The sequence below is a fragment of the Hyperoodon ampullatus genome (genome assembly GCF_949752795.1).
Source record: "Hyperoodon ampullatus genome assembly, chromosome: 8".
NCBI classification, from domain to species: domain Eukaryota; kingdom Metazoa; phylum Chordata; class Mammalia; order Artiodactyla; family Ziphiidae; genus Hyperoodon; species Hyperoodon ampullatus.
In genome coordinates this window covers 3,029,077-3,052,210 of record NC_136921.1, presented here as the reverse complement: position 1 = coordinate 3,052,210, position 23,134 = coordinate 3,029,077, and the positions used below count along the sequence as shown (strand labels likewise).

At 46.0% G+C, this 23,134-nt stretch overlaps 1 protein-coding gene across 1 annotated transcript in view; it reads right to left on the bottom strand.

The window, feature by feature from the left end:
• Nucleotides 1-2,116, bottom strand: part of ILKAP (ILK associated serine/threonine phosphatase) — a 28,789-nt gene extending 26,673 nt beyond the window's left edge. The window contains exon 1 of the mRNA XM_079710335.1: nt 2,047-2,116. Coding sequence (XP_079566461.1) covers nt 2,047-2,101 — 55 coding nt within the window. The 5' untranslated portion in view covers nt 2,102-2,116. The remainder of the gene's footprint in view (nt 1-2,046) is intronic.
• Between the last annotated feature and the right edge of the window lie 21,018 nt (nt 2,117-23,134).

The following is a 23,134-nucleotide window of genomic DNA, read 5'->3' as shown; positions in this document are numbered from 1 at the left end:
GTTCAATTTTGTCAACCAATATGATCAATTTTTCGGAAACAAAAAGTATGACGTTTTGAATTAAGTTTTCAAAAATCAAAGCATTTCCACAAAACTGTGAAATCAGATTCTGTTCTTGTTCAAATGATTTTTTTAACCTGTTAAGACTCATCTTGTTGGTTTGAACTAAATGCCTGTCAAGATAACTTTGTTTCCCGATTCTGTCACTCACTTTAGTACTTATCCCTCTCGGCTTTCTGTCATCTAGAAATTCAGAAAGCATGCCTTCTTTGTTTTTAAGGCTATTTAAAAACATACACTCAGCCAAGCAGGACCTGTGACAGTGTCAGTGCCCTCCCCACAGGCAGGGAGCAGTTCACGAATCCACGCTTCAGGGAAGGGGGCGTTTAAACTTCACGCAGCACCCCTGCCACCCTGTCATCTCAGACAGGGCTGGATACGCCCTCCCAAGCACCAACCTATAAGAGTTGTCAAGTTTTGTATCATTTCAAGGGTCCCTTTGCGATTCAAGAAAATGACAGGCCCACAGGCACATCTGCGAATCCAAACGCTGCCCCAAACATATTCAGATAGAGGTTATACTCCATCAACAGAGTAAGGAAGAGTGCATACACAAGCCAGAGTTTTCACCCATACCTAGAACAATCTAGAAAACAAATCTAAGAAACAATCCACAAAACGAATGTCCGGTAGGGAAAAGGCACGGCACCGTTACTGGGAATAATGGCCCGACAAAGACTGGCCAGCCTGGTGGTCCATGTGTGACAAGCCAGAATCCAGGCCCCATGGAGGGCACAACAACCCCTTCTCTGGGGGCCTTTTTTTTAGGGCCCCATGTCACAGCAGCCCTCCACGCTGGTACGCCCAGGCCAACTAGAGAACGAAACGTTCCCCAAAGAGCACACCGTTCCCTTGCCTAGAGTCTCCGCAAATCCCAAGTCTCCCCAGCTTCCGAGAAGAGGCCAGATGCCAGCACCACCTCCTTCCCCGCTCTCTGTCCACGGACTACAAACGTCGCTCCTCTGGACACTCGGCGTTTCCCACAGGCATTAACCTCAGCCATGTTCAATTTTAATCACTTGCGTGCAGAATGAGGCTCCTGGGAAGCAAAGGCAGGGCATCCGTCACCTTCCCCTTCCCCTTCCCCTACTACAACGGGAGTCCCCGAACCGGGCTCTCCAGACCCGCGCCGGGCGGTCCCAAATCGCCCGCGGATCCCCCGCCGCAGACGCGGCCCCCCGCCCCCCGCCGGCTTCCCGACTGAGCCCCGGCGCTGAGGTGAGCCTGGAGTCTGAATGCGTTTTTAGAGTTTTCCATGTTTCCTGCCACCAAGCTGGGCTCGTCAAGAAGGCCCTAAACCACAGCACCCAGCTGCGTACCTAGCCCGTGAAAACATTCACACGTCTTGCCAACCTCAACCTGGCGTGGCCGTCACCCGCTGGGCACACAGGACCAACCTTGCGGTCCCCGCGCTGCCGCCGTGTGTGCAGCTGCAACCCCAGCCTCCAGGAAGGACCTGGCACAGCGGCCGAGGTCGGGGGCCGGCAGGGGAGCGGGCACTTCCCGGGGCCCCGGAAAGAACAAAAACTACCAGGAATCGTTAGATCCGACGAGAGGAGCAGAGAGAACGAATCCTCTGGGCCTCACAACGACAAGGACTGAGTCGGAGATCACTTCCATCTCCGGGGTAGAGACGAAAAACAAAGCCGAAGAAAACGCAGAACTGGGAGCGCGCCCGGATCGACGCGGCCCACACGGCGAGCTGCTCGAACGCAGGCCGGCGGACCCGGCGCGCGGCTCCCGTGAGGGGACGGCGGTGGTTGTGCGCGGGCCGCGGCGGCCACACGTGTGGGCCGCACACAAAGGTCCCCGAGCCGCGGTCCCCTCCTCCTGCGCAGCGAACATGGCGGAGACCGCGAGCTCCCCGCGCCGGTGCAGGCCGCACTCGCCCTCCCGCGTCCCCGCCGCCGCCTCAGACGCCGCGGCCTCCAGGCCGCCGCCCGCCCGCCCTCCTTCTCCTCACAGTCCGGGCGGCCACCCGCTTACCCGCAGCCGGGCGCGGCGAGCGCTCGGGCTCCGGCAGGTCCCCGAACAGGTCCATCGCGGAGGCTGGGAGGCGGCGGCGGCGGCGGCGGCAGCGGCAGACGCGCAGCCCGCGAGCGGCGGCGGGCTCCACACCCTGCGGCCGAGGCGGAGACGGAGGCGGCGGCGGCAGCTGGGCGGTGGCGGCCGGGGAGCCATCAATCACCCGAAGGCGGGCCCGGAACGCCACCAATCGGCGCGCGGCGTGGCCCGGCCGCCCCAAAGGCCTGCGCGCGGGCATGGGAGTGGAGGGGTGCGGGGCGGCGGCGCGCACGCGCACAGGTCTACTCTCCGCCGGCTGTGCGAGCGGATACCTGGGCCGGCAGGGCTGAAGTGCCGCGGACGGTGTCATGTTTCTCTCGGACGCCGTTCCCGGGCCCCTCCTGCTCTCCCTAGGCACGGACGTCCGATTCCAAGAAGGCCCTTCCAGACAGACATGTCTGAGCTCGAGGGCAGCTGTAGTGAGCCCTGGTGACCCGGAAAGCTTTATGGGGTTTTCACATCGGTTCCATCCCTTCATCCTCACATCACCACGGTGGGCCTGCATCCCTGGCCAATTTGCGATTGAGAAGCCGAAGCCTCATAGAGTGGCCCCTTAAGATGCAGGGTGGAGAGGAGGCATGTCTCGACTGCCGCCATCTGGGCACATGGGGGGAGTGGAAAGGGAGCGTCCGTGGCAGGTTCCAGAGAGCAGTGACGTCAGGAAGCTGGCCTGGCACACAGCTGGGCCTCGGTGTTCTGTTGAATATACACAGGTTCATAAAACGTCGACATCAGGCTCTGATGACCGATCAAGCCAAAAACGAGGCCCCTCTCTTCATGTCTGAACACAGACGAAAAGACGAGCGTTGGCCAAGCCACAAAAGTGACCAAACATCTTTCTGTCTTGGCCAATAAGAGTGACAGCTGCTTCTTTACCAATTACAAGTTTAGGCTTTCTCTAGTCTTCCTGCCTTTAAGATACGATTTATTAAGACACCAGTCAAGGAATTGCCTCCTTTTCCTGGCATAATCCAATCCAGAGCAAAGCCCTGCTTCCTTAAATGTTTCCCCAAATCAACTAACACAGACCCAAATGTTGTAAGTCCTCTGCACGTCCCTTTACTGAGGTTTCCTGTGGTAATAGTCTCCCTGGCTGGGATGAGTAATAACCCAATTCCGGCGACTGCAGGTGTGTTTCTGGTGATCTCTGGCTGAGGACATTGTTGGGCCCAGCAGGCCTTCATGCCTCTCATCTGCTTGCCTGCTCACTCACCACTATTTGAAACCCTCACTGCTCTCTGCTCTCCCTTTAACAGATGAACTGCCTCATCCCTGCAGAAATGCTCTAAAGTAGCAATACAGTCCCATTTGCTCACCTCTCATCCACTTCTCAGCCCACCCCAACCTAGCTTCACCTCATCACTTCCCCATAACTGTTCCTGCTAAGCTCACCAGTCATTTCTCACTCTGTGGCTAAATGGAGGTGATGTTTTTAGTCATCACCATACATGAATCCCAGCGGTATGACACGGTCAATGTCTCTTTCCCTTTGGTTTGTGGAACACATCGCTCTCCTGGTTTGACGCCTGTTCTCTGTCTGCTTTGCAGGCCCACGTCTTCTGCCCAGCGATTAACTAATGGAATTCTTTAAGACCTGATCCTGGGTCCTCCTCATCCCACACTCCCTCCTTCGGTAAATCTCATCCCCACTTGGCTTGAATTACCACTCATCTAAACGTGGTTCGTTAATTTATGTTTCCTACCAGCTCCAGATCCACATGTTCAAATATCACTCATGTGATATCTCTTGGATGTCTCAAAAGTACCTCAAACTCAACATGTCCCAACCAAAATCATTTTCTCGACTCCTCACCGTATCCCCTTTGATTTCTCCTTCCAGGATTGACACCTCCCTGTGTCCCTACCCCAGAATCCCTCTTGGGAAGATAGCCGCCAAGGTGGCTTCCACAATCTCCGTCTCCTAGTATTCAGCTCTTGTGTGGTCACCATCTTTTGAACGTGGCTGGTGTGACTTGCTCTGGTCAATAGAGTACAACAAACGTGTCAGGAGGTATGTGATTACGTGGATGTAATTCCTTCACACAGGTTAGTGACACCCATCCTGCTAGTGTGACCCAGCAGGATCCTATGAGGACTTCTCAGAGTAGACTCCCACCCATGTCCTCCACCTGCCTTTTGTCCGTAGAAAAACTTTAGTCAAAGAATAAATTTAATCAGAGAAGTGAGAAAATGCAGAAAGAAAGGAAAACAGTCAAACAAGACAAAATAATAATACTTTAGTCATTAAACAAAGTCAAGGACCTTTAGTTCTTCCTCAAGGACTCTAGATAATATTCTGAGCCACATCCCTTGAGCTGTTTTGCAGATACTGAAACCCACACCAAGTGGAAGAAGTTAACTGTATGCTGCCCACAAGCACGTAGACCCCAAACCAGTTGGAACCAGAAGGTTGATGATGCTGATTCCCAATAACCTCACCACCAACCAATCAGAAGAATGTCCATGAGCTGACCACGCCCTGTTCCTTGAACTCTGTAAGACTCCTCACTACCCCCTCCAGGGAGGGACACACAGTCTTGAGGGAAGTAGCCCGCTGTGGCCCCCTTTGCCTGGCAAAGCAATAAAGCGCTTTCTTTCTATTTCACCCAAAACTCTGTCTCCGAGATTTAATCCGGTGCCGGTGTACAGAGGCCAAGTTTCAGCAACACTAAGAGACTCTCTCTTGCTGACTTTGAAGAAGCAAGACACCATGCTGTGAGCTGCAGAATGGAGAGGGCCACAGCGAGGACCTGAGGGTGGATTCCAGCTGACGGAAGCGGAGGGCTTCAATCCAGGAGCACACAAGGAAACGGGTGCTGCAACAACTTGTGAGCTTGGAAGCTGGTCCTTCCTAGTCGAGCCTCAGATGAGACTCCTGTCCAGGCCCACACCTTGACTGCAGCCTTGCAGAGGACTCTATGGTGCCTGGACTCCTGACCCATGGAAACTGTACCATAACAGATGGATGTGGTTTTAAGCTGCTCAATCGTGGTAATTTGTTATGCAACAATAGATAACAAATACACCCTCCATCACCAAATCCTATCAGTTTTATCCCTGACTGCCTTTTGAATCCACCCCCTGACCCCTGCGCCCACCAAGTCTGTGTCACCGAATCATGGCCTCCTTTCGGGCTTCTCCTTGAGGCCTTTTCTCAATCCCTGCCCTAGTTTTTCTCTCTCTGGTCCCAGCACATTTTCTCATGTGGGTCCTTTGGCTTGGGATGTTCTTCTAGGTCCTCCACTCGAGGAAAATTTCATCTGTTCCTCAGATTTCAGTCATCGATTCCTCAGGAAAACCATTCTTGAGTGACCTAAGTACAATCCCCCTTTACACCTCTCCTTTATGGCTTTTGTCATAGTTGCCATTTTACAGTTATTTATGTGATTATGTCATTAACGACTGGATCTCCTAACAAAATGTAAGCTGTAGGAGGTCAGGAACTGTGTTTGGTTTTGCATGTTACTGCACCTGGCACGCAGTAGATGCTCACATACACTGGCTAGGTGAATGATGGAGAATGAATGAACGAATGGATGAATGAGTGAATGGATGAATATGTCCATTCTTGATGCTCCAAGTTCATGACACAAGCCTTCCTACCTCAGGAACGTCAGGAAGTTTGGAGCCAAGAGTGTTGCCTCCTGTGTGCTTGCTCAGGACTGCCCAGACTAAGTTCACTGTTGTGCTCTTAGAAAAAGGTCATAGATTTCTGATTTTGAGAGCTTAAACTGTCTAGAGATAAGGAAGGTACCGGATGTCCTAGGACATTATCAGCTGCCTGAGTGGCAGACGGTATTTTCCAAAGTTTGCTGCAACAATGTATCCCATCCCCTGTGCTCTTCTAAGTGGGCCCTTGCCACTCCCCCCATCAACAAGTAGGTTCTGAGTCTCCTCCCCTTCAACCTGGGTGAGCTGTGACTACTTGGACGAATAGAGAGTGGAAGATGTGCCATTATATTATCTCCAAGACTAGGTCATAAAAGCCCACGCAGCTCCTGCCTGGTTCTCTGGAGATGCTTGCTCTCGAGGAAGTCAGTCACCAAGTAAGAAGTCCAATGACTCTGAGGCTGCCGTGATGGAAAAGCCTCACGTAGGCACTGTATTCCACAACCCTGCTGAGCTGCCAGCCAACAGCCAGCAGTGACTGCCAGCCAAGTCAAATGAGTCATCTTGGACATCCATTCCAGGGGAACACTCAGACTAGGGTTCTGAACCCCAGCCAACAGCTGATTACAACCTCATGAGAGACCCCAAGCAAGGACTGCACAGCTAAGCCCTTTATGAAATCCTGACCCACAAAAGCACAAGCAAAATAAAATAAGGTTTCTTTTTTAAAATGAAAGTATAGTTGATTGACTATATTGTGTTAGTTTCATGTCTATAGCAAAGTGATTCTGTTATATATATATATATATTTTTTTAAAATATATCTTTATTGGAGTATAATTGCTCCACAGTACTGTTAGTTTCTGTTGTACACCAAAGTGAATCAGCCATATGCACACATATGTCCCCTTATCCCCTCCCCCTTGCGTCTCCCTCCCACCCTCCCTATCCCACCCCTCTAGGTCATCGCAAAGCACCGAGCTGATCTCCCTGTGCTATGCTGCTTCTTCCCACTAGCTAACTATTTTACATTTGGTAGTGTATATATGTCCATGCTACTCTCACTTCGTCCCAGCTTCCCCCTCCCACCCCGTGTCCTCAAGTGCATTCTCTATGTCTACATCTTTATTCCTGCCCTGCCACTAGTTTCATCAGTGCCACTTTTTTTTAGATTCCATATATATGTGTTAGCATATGGTATTTGTTTTTCTCTTTCTGACTTACTTCACTCTGTATGAGAGTCTCTAGGTCCATCCACCTCACTACAAATAACTCAGTTTCATTTCTTTTTATGGCTGAGTAATATTCCATTGTATATATGTGCCACACCTTCTTTATCCATTCATCTGTCGGTGGACATTTAGGTTGCTTCCATGTCCTGGCTATTGGAAATAGTGCTGCAATGAATATTGTGGTACATGTCTCTTTTTGAATTATGGTTTTCTCAGGGCATATGCCCAGTAGTGGGATTGCTGGGTCATATGGTAGTTCTATTTTTAGTTTTTTAAGGAACCTCCATACTGTTCTCCATAGTGGCTGTATCAATTTACATTCCCACTAATAGTGCAAGAGGGTTCCCTTTTCTCCACACCCTTTCCAGCATTTATTGTTTCTAGATTTTATTTATTTATTTAAATTAATTTATTTATTTATTTTTGGCTGTGTTGGGTCTTCGTTTCTGTGCGAGGGCTTTCTCTAGTTGTGGCGAGCGGGGTCCACTCTTCATTGCTGTGCGCAGGCCTCTCACTGTTGTGGCCTCTCCCGTTGCGGAGCACAGGCTCCAGATGCGCAGGCTCAGTAGTTGTGGCTCACGGGCCCAGTTGCTCCGCGGCATGTGGGATCTTCCCAGACCAGGGCTCGAACCCGTGTCCCCTGCATTGGCAGGCAGATTCTCAACCACTGCGCCACCAGGGAAGCCCGTTTCTAGATTTTTTTGATAATGGCCATTCTCACTGGTGTGAGGTGATACCTCACTGTGGTTTTGATTTGCATTTCTCTAATAATTAGTGATGTTGAGCATCTTTTCCTGTGCCTCTTAGCCATCTGTACGTCTTCCTCGGTGAAATGTCTGTTTAGGTCTTCCACCCATTTTTTAACTGGATTGTTTGTTTTTTTGATATTGAGCTCCATGGGCTGTTTGTATATTTTGGAGATTAATCCTTTGTTGTTTCATTTGCAAATACTTTCTCCCATTCTGAGGGTTGTCTTTTTATCTTGTTTATGGTTTCCTTTGCTGTGCAAAAGCTTTTAAGTTTAATTATGTCCCATTTTATTTTTGTTTTTATTTCCGTTACTCTAGGAGGTGGGTCAAAAAAGATCTTGCTGTGGTTTATGTCAAAGGGTGTTTTTTCCTATGTTTTCCTCTAAGAGTTTTATAGTGTCTCATCTTACATTTAAGTCTTTAATCCATTTGGAGTTTATTTTTGTGTATGGTGTAGGGTAGTGTTCTAATTTCATTCTTTTACATGTAGCTGTCCTGTTTTCCCAGCACCACTTATTGAAGAGGCTGTCTTTTCTCCATTTTATGTTCTTGCCTCCTTTGTTGTAAATTAGGTGCCCATATGTGCATGGGTTTATCTCTGGGCTTTCTATCCCATACCACTGATCTGTATTTCTGTTTTTGTGCCAGTACCATACTGTCTTGATTAGCTTTGTGGTATAGTTTGAAGTCAGGGAGCCTGATTCCTCCAACTCCATTTTTCTTTCTCAAGATTGCTTTGGCTATTCGGGGTCTTCTGTGTTTCCATACGAATTGTAAAATTTTTTGTTCTAATTCTGTGAAGAATGTTACTGGTAGTTTCATAGGGATTGCATTGAATCTGTAGATTGCTTTGGGTAGTATAGTCATTTTAACTGTGTTGATTCTTCCAATCCAAGAACATGGTATATTTCTCCATCTGTTTATGTCATCTTTGATTTCTTTCATTAGTGTTTTATAGTTTTCTGAGTGCAAGTCTTTCGCCTCCTTAGGCAGGTTTATTCCTAGACATTTAATTCTTTTTGTTGCAGTGGTAAATGGGAGTGTTTCCTTAATTTCTGATTTTTCATTGTTGGTGTATAGGAATGCCAGAGATTTCTGTGCATTAATTTTGTATTCTGCAACGTTGCCAAATTTATTGATTAGTTCTAGTAGTTTTCTGGTAGCATCTTTAGGATTTTCTATGTATAGTATCATCTCATCTGCAAAGAGCAACAGCTTTACTTCCTCTTTTCCAATTTGTATTCCTTTTATTTCTTTTCCTTCTCTGATTGCCGTGGCTGGAACTTCCAAAACTATGTTGAATAAGAGTTGTGAGAGTGGACATCCTTGTCTTTTTCCTGATCTTAGTGGAAATGCTTTTAGGTTTTCACCATTGAGTATGGTGCTTGCTGTGGGTTTGTCATATATGGCTTTTATGATGTTGAGGTAGGTTCCCTCTATGCCCATTTTCTGGAGAGTTTTTATCATAAATGGGTGTTGAATTTTGTCAAAAGCTTTTTCTGCATCTATTGAGATGATCATATGGTTTCTATTCCTTAATTTGTTAATGTTCTGTATCACATTGATTGATTTGCTTATATTGAAGAATACTTGCATCCCTGGGATAAATCCCACTTGATCACGGTGTATGATCCTTTTAATGTGCTGTTGGATTCTGTTTGCTAGTATTTTGTTCAGGGTTTTTGCATCTATGTTCATCAGTGATATTGGTCTATAATTTTCTCTTTTTTGTGATATCTTATTCTGGTTTTGATATCAGGGTGATGGTGGCTTCATAGAATGAATTTGGTAGTGTTTCTCCCTCTGCAATTTTTTGGAAGAGTTTCAGAAGCATCAGTGTTAGCTCTTCTCTAAATGTTTGATAGAATTCGCCTGTGAAGCCCTCTGGTCCTGTACTTTTGTTTGTTGGAAGATTTTTAATTACGGTTTCAATTTCATTGCTTGTGATAGGTCTGTTTATATTTTCTAATTCTTCCTGGTTCAGTTGTGGAAAATTGTACCTTTCCAAGAATTTGTCCATTTCGTCATGGTTGTCCATTTTTTTGGCATATAGCTGTTTGTAGTAGTCTCTTATAATCCTTTGTATTTCTGCCGTGTCAGTTGTGATTTCTCCTTTTTCCTTTCTAATTTTATTGATTTTCATCCTCTCCCTTTTTTTCTTGGTGCATCTGGCTAAGGGTTTATCAATTTTGTTTACCTTCTCAAAGAACCAGTTTTTAGTTTTATTGATCTTTGCTACTGTTTTCTTCATTTGTATTCCATTTATTTCTGCTCTGATCTTTATGATTTCTTTCCTTCTACTGACTTTGGGTTTTCTTTGTTCTTCTTTCTCTAGTTGTTTTAAGTGTAGGGTTAGATTGTTTATTTGATTTTTCTTGTTTCTTGAGGTGAGATTGAATTGCTATAAACTTCCCTCTTAGAACTGCTTTTGCTGCATCCCATAGGTTTTGGGTCATCGTGTTTTCGCTGTCATTTGTTTCTGTGCGTTTTTAAATTTCTTCTCTGATTTCTTCAGTGATCTCTTGGTTATTTAGTAGCGCACTGTTTAGCCTCCACGTATTTGTGGTTTTTACAATTTTTTTGCTGTAACTGATTCCCAATCTCACAATGTTGTGGTCAGAAAACATGCTTGATATGATTTCAATTTTCTTAAATTTTCCATGGCTTGATTTGTGACCCAAGATGTGATCTACCCTGGAGAATGTTCTGTGTGCACTTGAGAAGAAAGTGTACCCTGCCACTTTTTGGTCTATAAATATCAATTAAATCTATCTGGTCTATTGTGTCATTTAAAGCTTGTGTTTCCTTATTTATTTTCTGGTTGGATGATCTGTCCATGGTGTAAGTGTGGTGTTACAGTCCCCTACTATTATTGTGTTACTGTCAATTTCTCCTTTCATGGTTGTTAGCATTTGCCTTATGTATTGAGGTGCTCCTATGTTGGGTGCATAAACATTTATAATTGTTATATCTTCTTCTTGGATTGATCCTTTGATCATTATGTAGTGTCCCTCCTTATCTCTTGTAACAGTCTTTATTTTAAAGTCTATTTTGTCTGATACGAGTATTGCTACTCCAGCTTTCTTTTGATTCCCATTTGCATGGAATATCTTTTTCCATCCTTTCACTTTCAGTCTGCATGTGTCCCTAGGTCTGAAGTGGGTCTCTTGTAGACAGCATATATATGGGTCTTGTTTTTGTATCCATTCAGCCAGTCTGTGTCTTTTGGTTGGAGCATTTAATCCATTTACATTCAAGGTTATTGTCGATATGTATGTTCCTATTACCATTTTCTTAATTGTTTTGGGTTTGTTTTTGTGGGTCTTTTTCTTCTCTTGTGTTTCCCACTTAGAGAGGTTTCTTTAGCATTTGTTGTAAAGCTGGTTTGGTGGTGCTGAATTTGCTTAGCTTTTGCTTGTCTGAAAAGCTTTTGATTTTTTTTTTTTTTTTTTTTTTTTTTTTTTTTTTTTTTTTGTGGTATGCGGGCCTCTCACTGTTGTGGCCTCTCCCGTTGCGGAGCACAGGCTCCGGATGCGCAGGCTCAGCAGCCATGGCTCACGGGCCCAGCCGCTCCGCGGCATATGGGATCCTCCCAGACCGGGGCACGAACCCGTATCCCCTGCATCGGCAGGCGGACTCTCAACCACTGCGCCACCAGGGAGGCCCAAAGCTTTTGATTTTTCCATTGAATCTGAATGAGATCCTTGCTGGGTAGAGTAATCTTGGTTGTAGGTTTTTCTTTTTCATCACTTTAAGCATATCCTGCCACTCCCTTCTGGCCTGCAGTGTTTCTGCTGAAAAATCAGCTGATAATCTTATGGGGATTCCTTTGTATGTTATTTTTTGTTTTTCCCTTGATGGTTTTTACATTTTTTTCTTTGAATTTAATTTTTGTTATGTTTGATTTATATGTGTCTTTCTGTGTTTTTCCTAGGGTTTATCTTGTATGGGACTCTTTGTGCTTCCTGGACTTGGGTGACTATTTCCTTTCCCATGTTAGGGAAGTTTTCGACTATAATCTCTTCAAATATTTCCTCAGACCCTTTCTTTTTCTCTTCTTCTTCTGGGACCCCTATAATTTGAATATTGGTGCATTTAGTGTTGTCCCAGAGGTCTCTGAGATTGTCTTCTTTTCATTCTTTTTTCTTTGTTCTGCTCCTCAGCAGTTATTTCCACCATTTTGTCTTCCAGCTCACTTATTCATTCTTCTGCCTCAGTTATTCTGTTATTGATTGCTTCTAGTGTATTTTCACTTCAGTTATTGTGTTACTCATCTCTGTTTGTTTGTTCTTTAGTTCTTCTATAAATTTATTTATTTATTTATTTTGGGCTGCTTTGGATCTTTGTTGCTGCACGCGAGGTTTCTCTAGTTGCGGCAAGTGGGGGCTACTCTTCATTGTGGTGTGCAGGCTTCTCATTGCGGTGGCTTCTCTTGTTACGGAGCATGGGCTGTAGGTGCACAGGCTTCAGTAGTTGTGGCATGCAGGCTCAGTAGTTGTGGCTCGCAGGCTCTAGAGCACAGGCTCAGTGGTTGTGGTGCACAGGCTTAGTTGCTCCACGGCATGTGGGATCTTGCTGGACCAGGACTCGAACCCATGTCTCCTGCATTGGCAGGTGGATTCTTAACCACTGTGCCACTGGGAAAGCCCCGAATTCTTCTAGATCTTTGTTATACATTTCTTGTATTTTCTCAATCCATGCCTCCATTCTATTTCTGAGATTCTGGATCATCTTTACTGTCATTACTTTTTCAGGTAGATTGCTTATTTCCTCTTCACTTATTTGTTCTCGTAGGTTTTTACCTTGCTCCTTCAACTGTGACATATTTTTTGTTGTTGTCTCATTTTTACATTTTTTTTATGAGTGGGACTGCGTTCCTGTCTTACTGGTTGTTTGGCCTGAAGCTTCCAACACTGCAGTTTGTAGGCTGTTTGGTAGAGCTGGGTCTTGGTGCTGAGATGAGGACCTCCATGAGACCTCACTCCAAAGGATATTCCATGGGGTCTGAGGTTCTCTGTTAGTCCAGTGGTTTGGACTTGGAGCTCCCACCGCAGGAGTTTTGCCTGAGCCCCCCGCTCGTGAAGCAAGATCCCCCAAGCCGCGTGGGGTAGCAAAAACAAACAAACAAAAAAAGAACAATAACAAAGTAAAGAATAAAATTAGACTAGGAAACTAACAAATATGTTAGAAAGAATATAAAAATAAAAATATAGATGAATCAACAACTGGGATGTACAACAGTACCACAATAGTAAAAAAGAGAAGATTTCCAGGAAAAATGTTGGAAGTTTCAACTGCAACCAAGGGAAGGGTCTGAAGCAAGAAGTGCCAGGCCAAGCACAAATGAAGGGGTTGTCATAAACTGCTAAGTTTTGGGGTCTGTAAACTGCAGCAATAATGATTGAACAACCTGTCATTCAGGCATGTTTTGTGCACTGTGAGAAAGGACTGAAAAAGGAAGAAAATGACAAATAACTGTTCTATTTTCCGTGGCAATGGGGAAATGAACTTTATAGCAACACTGGTTTGGGGAAATTGGAGTAAATGTCAGAAAATCTCTCACACTGTGCAAAATTAATTGGCGGTGCTATTTTTATTGTGAAACGTGTCCTTTAAGAAAGGGGCAGAGGGGCTTCCCTGGTGGCGCAGTGGTTGAGAGTCCGCCTTCCGATGCAGGGGACAGGGGTTCGTGCCCCGGTCCAGGAAGATCCCACGTGCCGCTGAGCGTTTAGGCCCGTGAGCCATGGCCGCTGAGCCTGCGCGGCCGGAGCCTGTGCTCCGCATCGGGAGAGGCCACAATAGTGAGAGGCCCAAGTACCGCAAAAAAAAAAAAAAAAAAAAGAAAGGAGCAGAGAACTGAGACCACCGCTTGCCTGTGTGGGACCAAACAGGTAGGTCTCTCAACTTGTGAGGAAGGTGATATTGCCTTTTGATAGGCTGCAGAGGATGCCCCTGGCACTTCAGGTGAGAACCCATTAGCATGTGGGTGAGAAATCTCCCTAAGGCTGAGGAAAGAACAATCAGGAAGGAAGAGGGACCCTAATTCTTGCAGCTCACACAGGGCCAGGAATAATTCCTATATGCACTAGCCAGAGTGGAAAATCTTCCTTGAAAGTTGGGTGTGACGTTCAGATACCAAAATGAGAGATTCACTGTGGGCAGAGGGCAGAGCAGGAAGGCATGGGTGTGGTGCTGCTAGGCCTCCGTAAGGGATAGAGAGGACTTGGGTTGGTGGGTGGGACAGTTAACTTGGGGTCACTTCGCAAGGGTCCTAAATGCCAAGAGGGTGAGCCAATCTCAATGGAGGAGCCATAGACATTTTTACCGTTAGAAAAATCTCCATGTTCCTGAAAGGTGGTGGACGGTTGCGCCCTCCCCTGCCTCCACCCTCTGTCTGCAATCTGTAGCTGTCTCACAGAATTATAGACCCAGACATTATCAGGGCAGAAAGAGCCCCAGAGGCCTTGCAATCCCACCTGCTTCACATTAGAGGGAAATGCGAGCCCACTCTGAGCCCCTTTTTTCAGATTCAATTTTTTGGCTTCTTTTTATTTAAATGTTGGTGTGCCCAGGGCATAGTCCTTAGACCCTCTTTTGTCTTCAGTTTACTCTCTTCCAAAGTCATCCTTATTAGTTCTTTGGCTTTAAAGACACCATATTCTGATGACACATTCATGCATGACTCTTGCCCTGACCTCTTCTCGGAACTCTGCATGCATACATCTCCACCTGTCTCCTCATCATCCCCACCTGGATGACTAACAGGCATCTCAGATTAAACATATGCCAAATACAACTCCTGCCCTCTCCCCCCAAACCTGTTCTCCCCAGTCTTTCTCAACTCACCATCCACCCAGTGGCTCCTGCCAAAACCTAGGTGTCACCCTTGATTCCTACCTTCCTTCACCCTGACGTCCAATTCAGGTGGTAGGTCTTGCCTGTCCTACTTCCAGAACTCTTCAACATCCCATTTCTGTGACCATGATGGCACACCAAGCCCTGGTATTTCTTTCCTAGACAAATGAGACTGCCTTCTCTCTGGTAGATTCCTTGCTCTCCTGATTTTCCAGAAAAGGAGAGAGCTCTTTGAAAATATGACTCAGTCCATTGCCCTCCTGGCTTTAAGTCATCCAATTGGAAGACCCCCATCTCGGGCATTTAGGTGAGCAATACAAATTTTATTTATGAATATAATTTGACTTCCCTAAATGAGACTTGATCAAACATTTTCTGAAATTTTTTAACCAGAAAAATAAACTTACCAGGAAACTTTCATACTCTATTCACTTAAGACTGTGAGAAATAGTTCAGCATTATTTACTATTTACATAAAAAGGTCTTTACTACTTTATCTCCACTGGGTACATAATTTTCTGCTATTTGTAGTAATTGATTTCTGTGGGTTTTTTTAAGTAAGCTTTTTTTTTTTTATTGAAGTAAAACCATACTTAAAAGCACAAATCATAAGTGTACAGCTTGATGAATTTTCACAAAGTAAATATGCCCATTAACCAGGGCCAAGATCAAAAAACAGAACATTTCATGCACCCCAGAAGCCCCTTCCAGTCATCACGCCCCAAGATTAGCACTATGCCACAGATTTGTCTTGCCCGGGTTTGGACTCTATGTAAATGGCATCACACAGTCTGTGTTCCTCCACCTCTGACTTCTCTCGCCCAGCATTTTGTTGGTGGGATTCATCTGCATTGTTGCTTAGTCATCTGCATTGTTGCTTAGTCAGTCCTGTTCATTGCGGTATAATACTTCTTCATCTGGATGTACCACCACTTACTTGTGCATCCTCATGTTGATGAAAAGCTGAGCTGTAGCCAGTCTAGGGCTATTGCAAATAGTGCTGCTATGAACATTCCTGTATGAGTCTTTTGGTGAACATTGGTACCCATTTCCATTGGGATATACCCAGAGATGGAATTATTGGGTCATAGGCTACATTTATGTTCAGCTTAGTCGATACTCTCTTTAGTTGATTTTTTTTATTGTAGTAAAATATACATAACAGAAAATGTAGCATTTTAGCCATTTTTCCTCTCTCTTTTTTTTTGGCCATGCCACATGGCATGCAGTATCTTAGTTCCCCGACCAGGGATTGAACCTGTGCCCCCTGCAGTGGAAGCGTGGAGTCCTAACCACTGGACTACCAGGGAATTTCTGATTTTACCCATTTTTAAGTGTACAATTCAGTGGCTTTTAATACTTTAACAATGTCAGGCAACCATCATTATTATCTATTTCCAGAACTTTTTCACTATCCCAAGCAGAAACTCTGTACTCATTAAATGACATCTCCTTATCCCTACCTTCCCCCCACCTCTGGTAACCCCAATTCTACTGTTTTTATGAATTTGCCTCTTGTAGGTACCTCATATAAGTGGAATCATACACTATTTGTTCTTTTGTGTTTGGCTTATTTCATCTAGCAAAATGTTCTCGAGATTCATCCATGTTGTAGCCTGTATTAGAACTTCATTCCTTTTTTTTTTTTGGCTAAATAATATTCTATTGTATAAATATACCACATTTTGTTTAAACATTCACCTGTTGAAGGACACTTGAGTTGTTTCCACCTTTTCGCTATCGTGACTGACACTGCTATGAACATTGATGTACAACAATCGGTTTGAGTCCTTGTTTTCACTTCTTTTGGGTTTTTGCCTAGGAGTGGAATTGCTAGGTCATAAAGTAGTTCTACGTGTAACTTTGAAAAACCATCAAACTCTTTTCCACAGTGAGTATACAATTTTACATTCCAAACAGCAATTGATTTCTCTATTTTTGATGCAAAACTTTATGTATGCCTACTTGTTAACTATTATAATTCATATTAAGTTAATGTAAATTAAATATTATATTTGTTATAATTAAATAATTCATTAATAAATATATTTTAAATGTATACTAAATTGTTTTAGACAAATGTGGTAACTACAAAGCCAAGTGGTGCAATATTCAGGAAAGGAAGAAAAATATGTGCAGAAATGGATCAAAATTATAGGGGACAATTGCAAGTTTGACTAGAAAAACAGTATTCCAGCTACTAAAAATAAGAGTCCCTTAACACTGACATTATTAGAACAGAGCTACCATCAAATTCAGAGCTAAAGATTTTTAGTTGGAAAATAAAGAGAAATATTAGAAACTTCAGAAACTAGTGACCATGAGTGTGAGGAAAAGTAAGAAGATGCCTTTTTTTTTTTTTTTTGGTGGTACGCGGGCTTCTCACCGCTGTGGCCTCTCCCATTGCAGAGCACAGGCTCCAGACGCGCAGGCTCAGCAGCTATGGCTCACGGGCCCAGCTGCTCCGCGGCATGTGGGATCCTCCCAGACTGGGGCACGAACCCACGTCCCCTGCATCGGCAGGCGACTCTCAACCACTGCGCCACCAGGGAAGCCCGAAGATGCCATTTTGAAATACATTTTAATAGTTCTCCATTGTGGCTGCTACTTTGTGATAAAATAAAAATGACTGTAATTCAACACAGACCCAACAAAGGACAAGGGTAGCTTTTAGAGAATCCATTTTAGAGAATCTATTTCACATGATGGCCAAAGATTCTTCTAAATCTTTTTCTTTTTTTAACTATTGTAATAGCAAGTAAATTCACTGTGACTGGCTCATTTATTCCAAAGAAGTGTCTTTATTTTTCATGCATATTTTCCCACAATAATACAACAGAATCAAATATTTGCAACCCTCAAAAAGGTTTCAAATATTAAAAAAATTTAAACAGAAGGTGTGACCTTGAAAATTTGATATCTCATTGTGATGCTCTCTAAAATGGAAGTGTTTTTAAAAAACGTTCAGGGAGAAAATATTTGCAAGGAAACAACAGACAAAGGATAAATCTCCAAAATATACAAACAGCCCATGGAGCTCAATATCAAAAAAAACAAACAATCCAGTTAAGAAATGGGCAGAAGACCTAAATAGACATTTCACCGAGGAAGACGTACAGATGGGCAGGAGGCACAGGAAAAGACGCTCAACGTCAGTAATTATTAGAGAAATGCAAATCAAAACTACAGTGAGGTATCACCTCACACCAGTGAGAATGGCCATTATCAAAAAATCTAGAAACAATAAATGCTGGAAAGGGTGTGGTGAAAAGGGAACCCTCCTGCACTATTAGTAGGAATGTAAATTGATACAGCCACTATGGAGAACAGTATGGAGGTTCCTTAAAAAACTAAAACTAGAACTACCATATGACCCAGCAATCCCACTACTGGGCATATACCCTGAGAAAACCATAATTCAAAAAGAGACATGGGGCTTCCCTGGTGGCGCAGTGGTTGGGAATCGGCCTGCCAATGCAGGGGACGCGGCTTCGTGCCCCGGTCCGGGAAGATCCCACATGCCGCGGAGCGGCTGGGCCCGTGAGCCATGGCCGCTGAGCCTGTGCTCCGCAACGGGAGAGGCCACAACAGTGAGAGGCCCGCGTACTGCAAAAAAAAAAAAAAAGTCCTGCACAACATTCCGGAAAAGGCAAAAGTACGGAGACTGGAAAAGATGAGTGATTGTCGGGGGTTGGGAAGGAGGGATGCTGGGGGAGCACAGAGGGTTTTGAAGGCAGTGAAACTACTCTGCGTGAATGACAATGGTGGCTACATGTTATACGTTTGTCCAAATCCATAGTATGTACCACAAACACTGAGAGTGAACCCTAGTGTAAACTGTAAACTTTGGGTGACAGTGACGTGTCACAGCATCTGACAAGGGATGTTGATGATGGGGGAGGTCATGCACGTGTGGGGACAGGGACTATATGGAAACATCTGTATCTTCTGCTCCATGTTTCTGTGAACCTAAAACTGCTCTAACAAATAAAATCTAGTCTAAAACATCCTACACAAAATTATATACAAACCAAGTTCAGCAGGGCCTTGATCCCACCATGGCCATCGGGGCTCATAACAAAAACACAAGCATTGCTCATTCTCGGTGAATCCCAATCACAAAATACCTCATGTGGATAGGCCAGAGGACACACACAAGAAAACACGTGATTATCTCAAAAGATGCTGAGAGGCAACCCCCCAATTTCATCTCCTTCCCTTAAAAGAAGTTTTAACAGTAGTAAATCAAGGAACTAGGAATGCCCGCTGTGAACAAGAGTGTGGAAAACCGCCACCGTTATCTGCTGAAGATGGGAGTGTAAATCGAGACAGTTTTTCAGGGCAGCAATCTGACAAGATTTACACTTTTCAATGACTTACCATTTGCCCAGCCATTTTAATTCCAGAAATTTATATGGTATGTTACAAAGTACCCAGGTTGTTCGCTGAATATTGATCTTAGCAAAACCTTGGAGGGGGAGGACACCTGCAGGGTTAAGATGCACGAGGAGGGTCTGCGTGTATGGGTGCGGTGGGCCAGGAGGTCCCGTGAAGGAGGGGCTTCTTCCTCCTCAGCCATGTCCCCAGCGCCTAGGACAGTGCCCGGCACACAGCAGATGCACAGTTTACACTGTTGAATAAACGATTCTATTGTTGGGTTAAAAAAAACTGCAGAATGGTATGCACAAATGGGCCCATCTGCATAAGAAGAGAAAGACATTTATCCTATCCCATTATATGCTTCTGGATTCATGGAAAGCCTTGTAAAAGACACCCAGGAAATTGTTAAACCTGGAGACTCCTGGAGAGAGGGATGAAGGTGCAGAATAAGAGGGAAGACCTTGGACCTTCCACTGCAGGCCTTCGGTGACGGCCGACTTTTCCTGGGAGTGTGTATTCCTCTTACAACAAAAATCTAGTTTAAGAAAAGGTTACTTGACCTATCTGAGCCTCTGTTTCCTCGTTTGTGAAATTAAGAATAGTAATGCCTGCCTTAGAGGGTTACTGTGACATGTAAGGAACTGATAAGGTCACATGAATAGAGCGCTTGACATACTGTCCCTTGGTACCTGGTGCATGTCAATAAGTACAGAAAACATGAGTATTTTTTAAGAGACTCAGGGACCCAGCAGCACAGTCCCTTGAACAGGCCCTGCGTCGTCTTGCCTCCAGCCCTTTGCACTTATTTCCTCTGCCTGGACCACCCCTTCCCAGGACAGCGGCTTGCTTGTTCCCCCATATCATCTGTTTTCTGCTCAGACAAAACCTACAGTCACCTCTATCATCAATCTGCACCCTGCTTCCACACCATCACTCTCTGTCCCCTTGACCTGACTGATTTTTCTTCTTGGCACGTAAACACCGTCTGCCACAGCACGTATTTCTTGTCCCTTTCCCTCACTACAGTATAAGCTTGAGAAGAAACTTTATCTCCAGCAACTTGAATAACGCCTGACAGACAAAGAGGAGGCATGCAAGAAACATTGTGGAATGGATAAATACACATTGTTTGAAATGTACCATCATGGAAACGCAAGAGAGAAACCTTGGAAGCTACATAAAACCAAGGGGACCAGGAAATGCTTCCCACAGGTGACATCTGAGCCAACCTTGAAGGTAAGCAGTGAGCCAGCAGTGCAGCAAGACAAACACCTGGCAGGGGGATGGGACAGGAGCGGGGCACAGGGGTGGAGCTATGAAGTTCCGAGCCGACCCACGGGAGTTGTGGGACTACTACCTGCTAATCTGCGGAGTGCTGGGCTTTTGAAGGACTTAAGTTCAGGAGGTAATACTAGATGTAGAGACTTAATGACCACTGTCATTCTCCAGGTGAGTGATATGGACATGAACTGAGAAGGGATAAAGTATAAGATGCAAACTCATTCATTCATTCCTTCATTCCACCCATTAAAGATGTAGAACTGACACTTCCTGGATGCCGCTCACAGGGTGGGACTGAAGGAAAATTGGGTGTCTCCCTGAATGTCCGGTTTCTGCCCTGAGTGGCTGATGATGGCCATGCTGCTCTCAGGGTTCCAGAACATGAAAGAAAGGGCAGGCTTTGCAGGAAAGCCGAGTTCAGGTTTGAGCTGAGCTTGAAGGACCTGTGGGATGTCTGAGAGGTGACAACCTGGGCATTTGGACCAACACGACTACAGCTCCAGAGAGGACTGGGCTGGAGGTCCTTTTTGGAGTCAGTGACGCAGTAGGTGAAGCCACGGAGATCATACAGGTCATAGTTTAGAGATAACAGGTCCGAGGAAGACGTGGGACATGGTGATATTTACAGGGTGGGCTGAGGAGAAAAGTCCTGTCTCGAACTTGAGAAGGAATGGTTGAAGACGAAGCAAGAAAGCTAGATGGAGAAGCAAGAAGTTATTGACAGTGTCAGATGCTGTAACACTTAGGTAAGATGGAAATGAAGGGTCTACCTGGCAACTAGGTCTTTGCCAGAGACTGCCAGAAGTTTTCAGTAGAATGGTGGGAAATGGAAAATGGTGAAATTTTGTGACGAGCAAGCAGGCGAGGAAATGAAGAAAGTAAGAATAGAGACTATTCTCAAGAAACCTGACTGTAAAGGAAATGGCAGGACAGTAACTAGGAGACCCCGATGAGGTCTGAACAAGTTTCCTGGGACGGAGTGGATGGAAGGCAGGAGCTTAGGGTTTTGCAGCTAGTTCAACTGTAAGGGGTGACAAAGCCCGTGGCATGGTTATTGACTGAGACGTCTACTACGGTACATACACTGACTGAGAAGTCGTGTACGTGCTACAGCACCTGGCGACCGGAGGCGGTCAGCGGTCCTGGGCTGGAGCCGCAGGAGGAGGGCCCGAGCTGCGGGGCGCCGGCGCCTTCATCGCTTCCTCTCCTGGTCCCAGGGACGTTGGAGGGACCGCAGCCTAGCCTCTGCCGGCCGCAGAGCCGCTTAACTGACTGCGCGAGGCCCCCGATCGCCGTGGGACTCCTCTGGGCTCCCTTGGGCCCCGGGCTCGGAGCTCGAAGCGTTGGAAGGAGGGGCCTCCGGGCCGGGGAGGCCCCTGGGAGTCGTAGTTCCAGCTCGGCCTGCAGGGACCTCGGGGAAAGGAAGACGAAAGGGCTGGAACTACACTTCCCAGAAGTCATCGCGGCACCCCTTGCGCGTGTAGGCGGAGAGGGCGTGGCCAAGGCCTCGGCACCTCCACACACCCCGAGAGCCTCCGAGCGCTTCCCGAATGCCTCCGAGCACCTCCGAGCGCCTCCGGTCGTCTCTGGGTGCTTCCCGAATGCCTCCGAGCACCTCCAGTGCCTTTGAAGATCTCTGAGCGTCTCCAGCGCCCGAGTGCTGGGCGCCTCCAAACGCCTTTCGGGTGAGAATCAGTTGTGTTTTGGCTGTGGTTTGTGATGCCCATCTCACATCTCAGTGGAAACCCTGAGTAGACAGGAGGATATAGGGAGGCCAACAGAATGGAGATGGACTTTAGCTCGAGGGCACGTGGACGTAACAAACCAAATGGACCAGATGGGCTTCCTGGGCAGGGGTGATAGGGAAGAGCTGGGCCCAGAGCCTTGGACGTGCATGCCCACATTCAGAAGTTGGCAGGAGGCCGAGGACGGCCAGTAAGATAGGACAGCCCGGAAAGCGAGTGTTCCTGAGGTTGAGAGGGGAGAGGCTTTTAGGAGGGAGAGAGTGATAACACCTAAGGAGTGCTTCACTGGAAGGTTGAGTAAATTGAAACTTAGAGATACAGCCACTGGATTTGGAAACATGGACGTCACTGAAGCTCTTGACAAGGGCAGGGGTGGGAGCAATAGCCTGACTGGAGAGGGAGAAGAGGAGTGAAAGGTGCCAAAGCAGTAACAGTAAGTGTAGACAATGCTTTCAAGGAATTTTGCTTTAAAGCAGAGAAATGAAGCAGAGGTTGATAGGGTACGTCGGGCCCGGGAGGTTTTAACTCTTCTTTTTCTATTTATTTTTTATTTTATTTTATTTTTTTTACTTTTTGGCCCTGCCGCGTGGCATGTGGGATCTTAGTCCCCCGACCAGGGATGGAACCCGCACCCCCTGCATTGGAAGAGCGGAGTCTTAACCACTGGACCACAAGGAAAGTCCCTCTTCTTTTTCTAGGTGGAGATGTTACAGCTTGTTTGTAGGTCAGTGAGAATGACCCAGAAGGAAGGAGAGATTAATGATGCAGTGGAGAGAGCAGGGTCACTGAGCAGGTCCGAGGGTATGGAACCCAAAGCCCGTGCGGAAGGCTGGCACCACACTGCATCACGATGGAAGGCAGAAAGCCTCGGCAGAGGCGCAGGTGGGTGTGGTTGGCAGACCAGGGATGCCCAAAGATGTCCACATCCTCATTTCCACACCCTGCGACTATGTTACCTTACATGGCAAAAGAGGCTTTGCAAGTCTGATTAAGGGTTAAGGACCTTGAGGTAGGGAGATTATCCTGGATTATCCAGGTGGCCTCAAAGTAATCACAAGTAGAAAGAAGAGGGAAGAAGTAGGGGAGGGTCAGAAGGAAATGTGACTATGGAAGAAAGGTCAGAAAGATGCAACGTTGCTTGCTTTGAAGATGGAGGAAG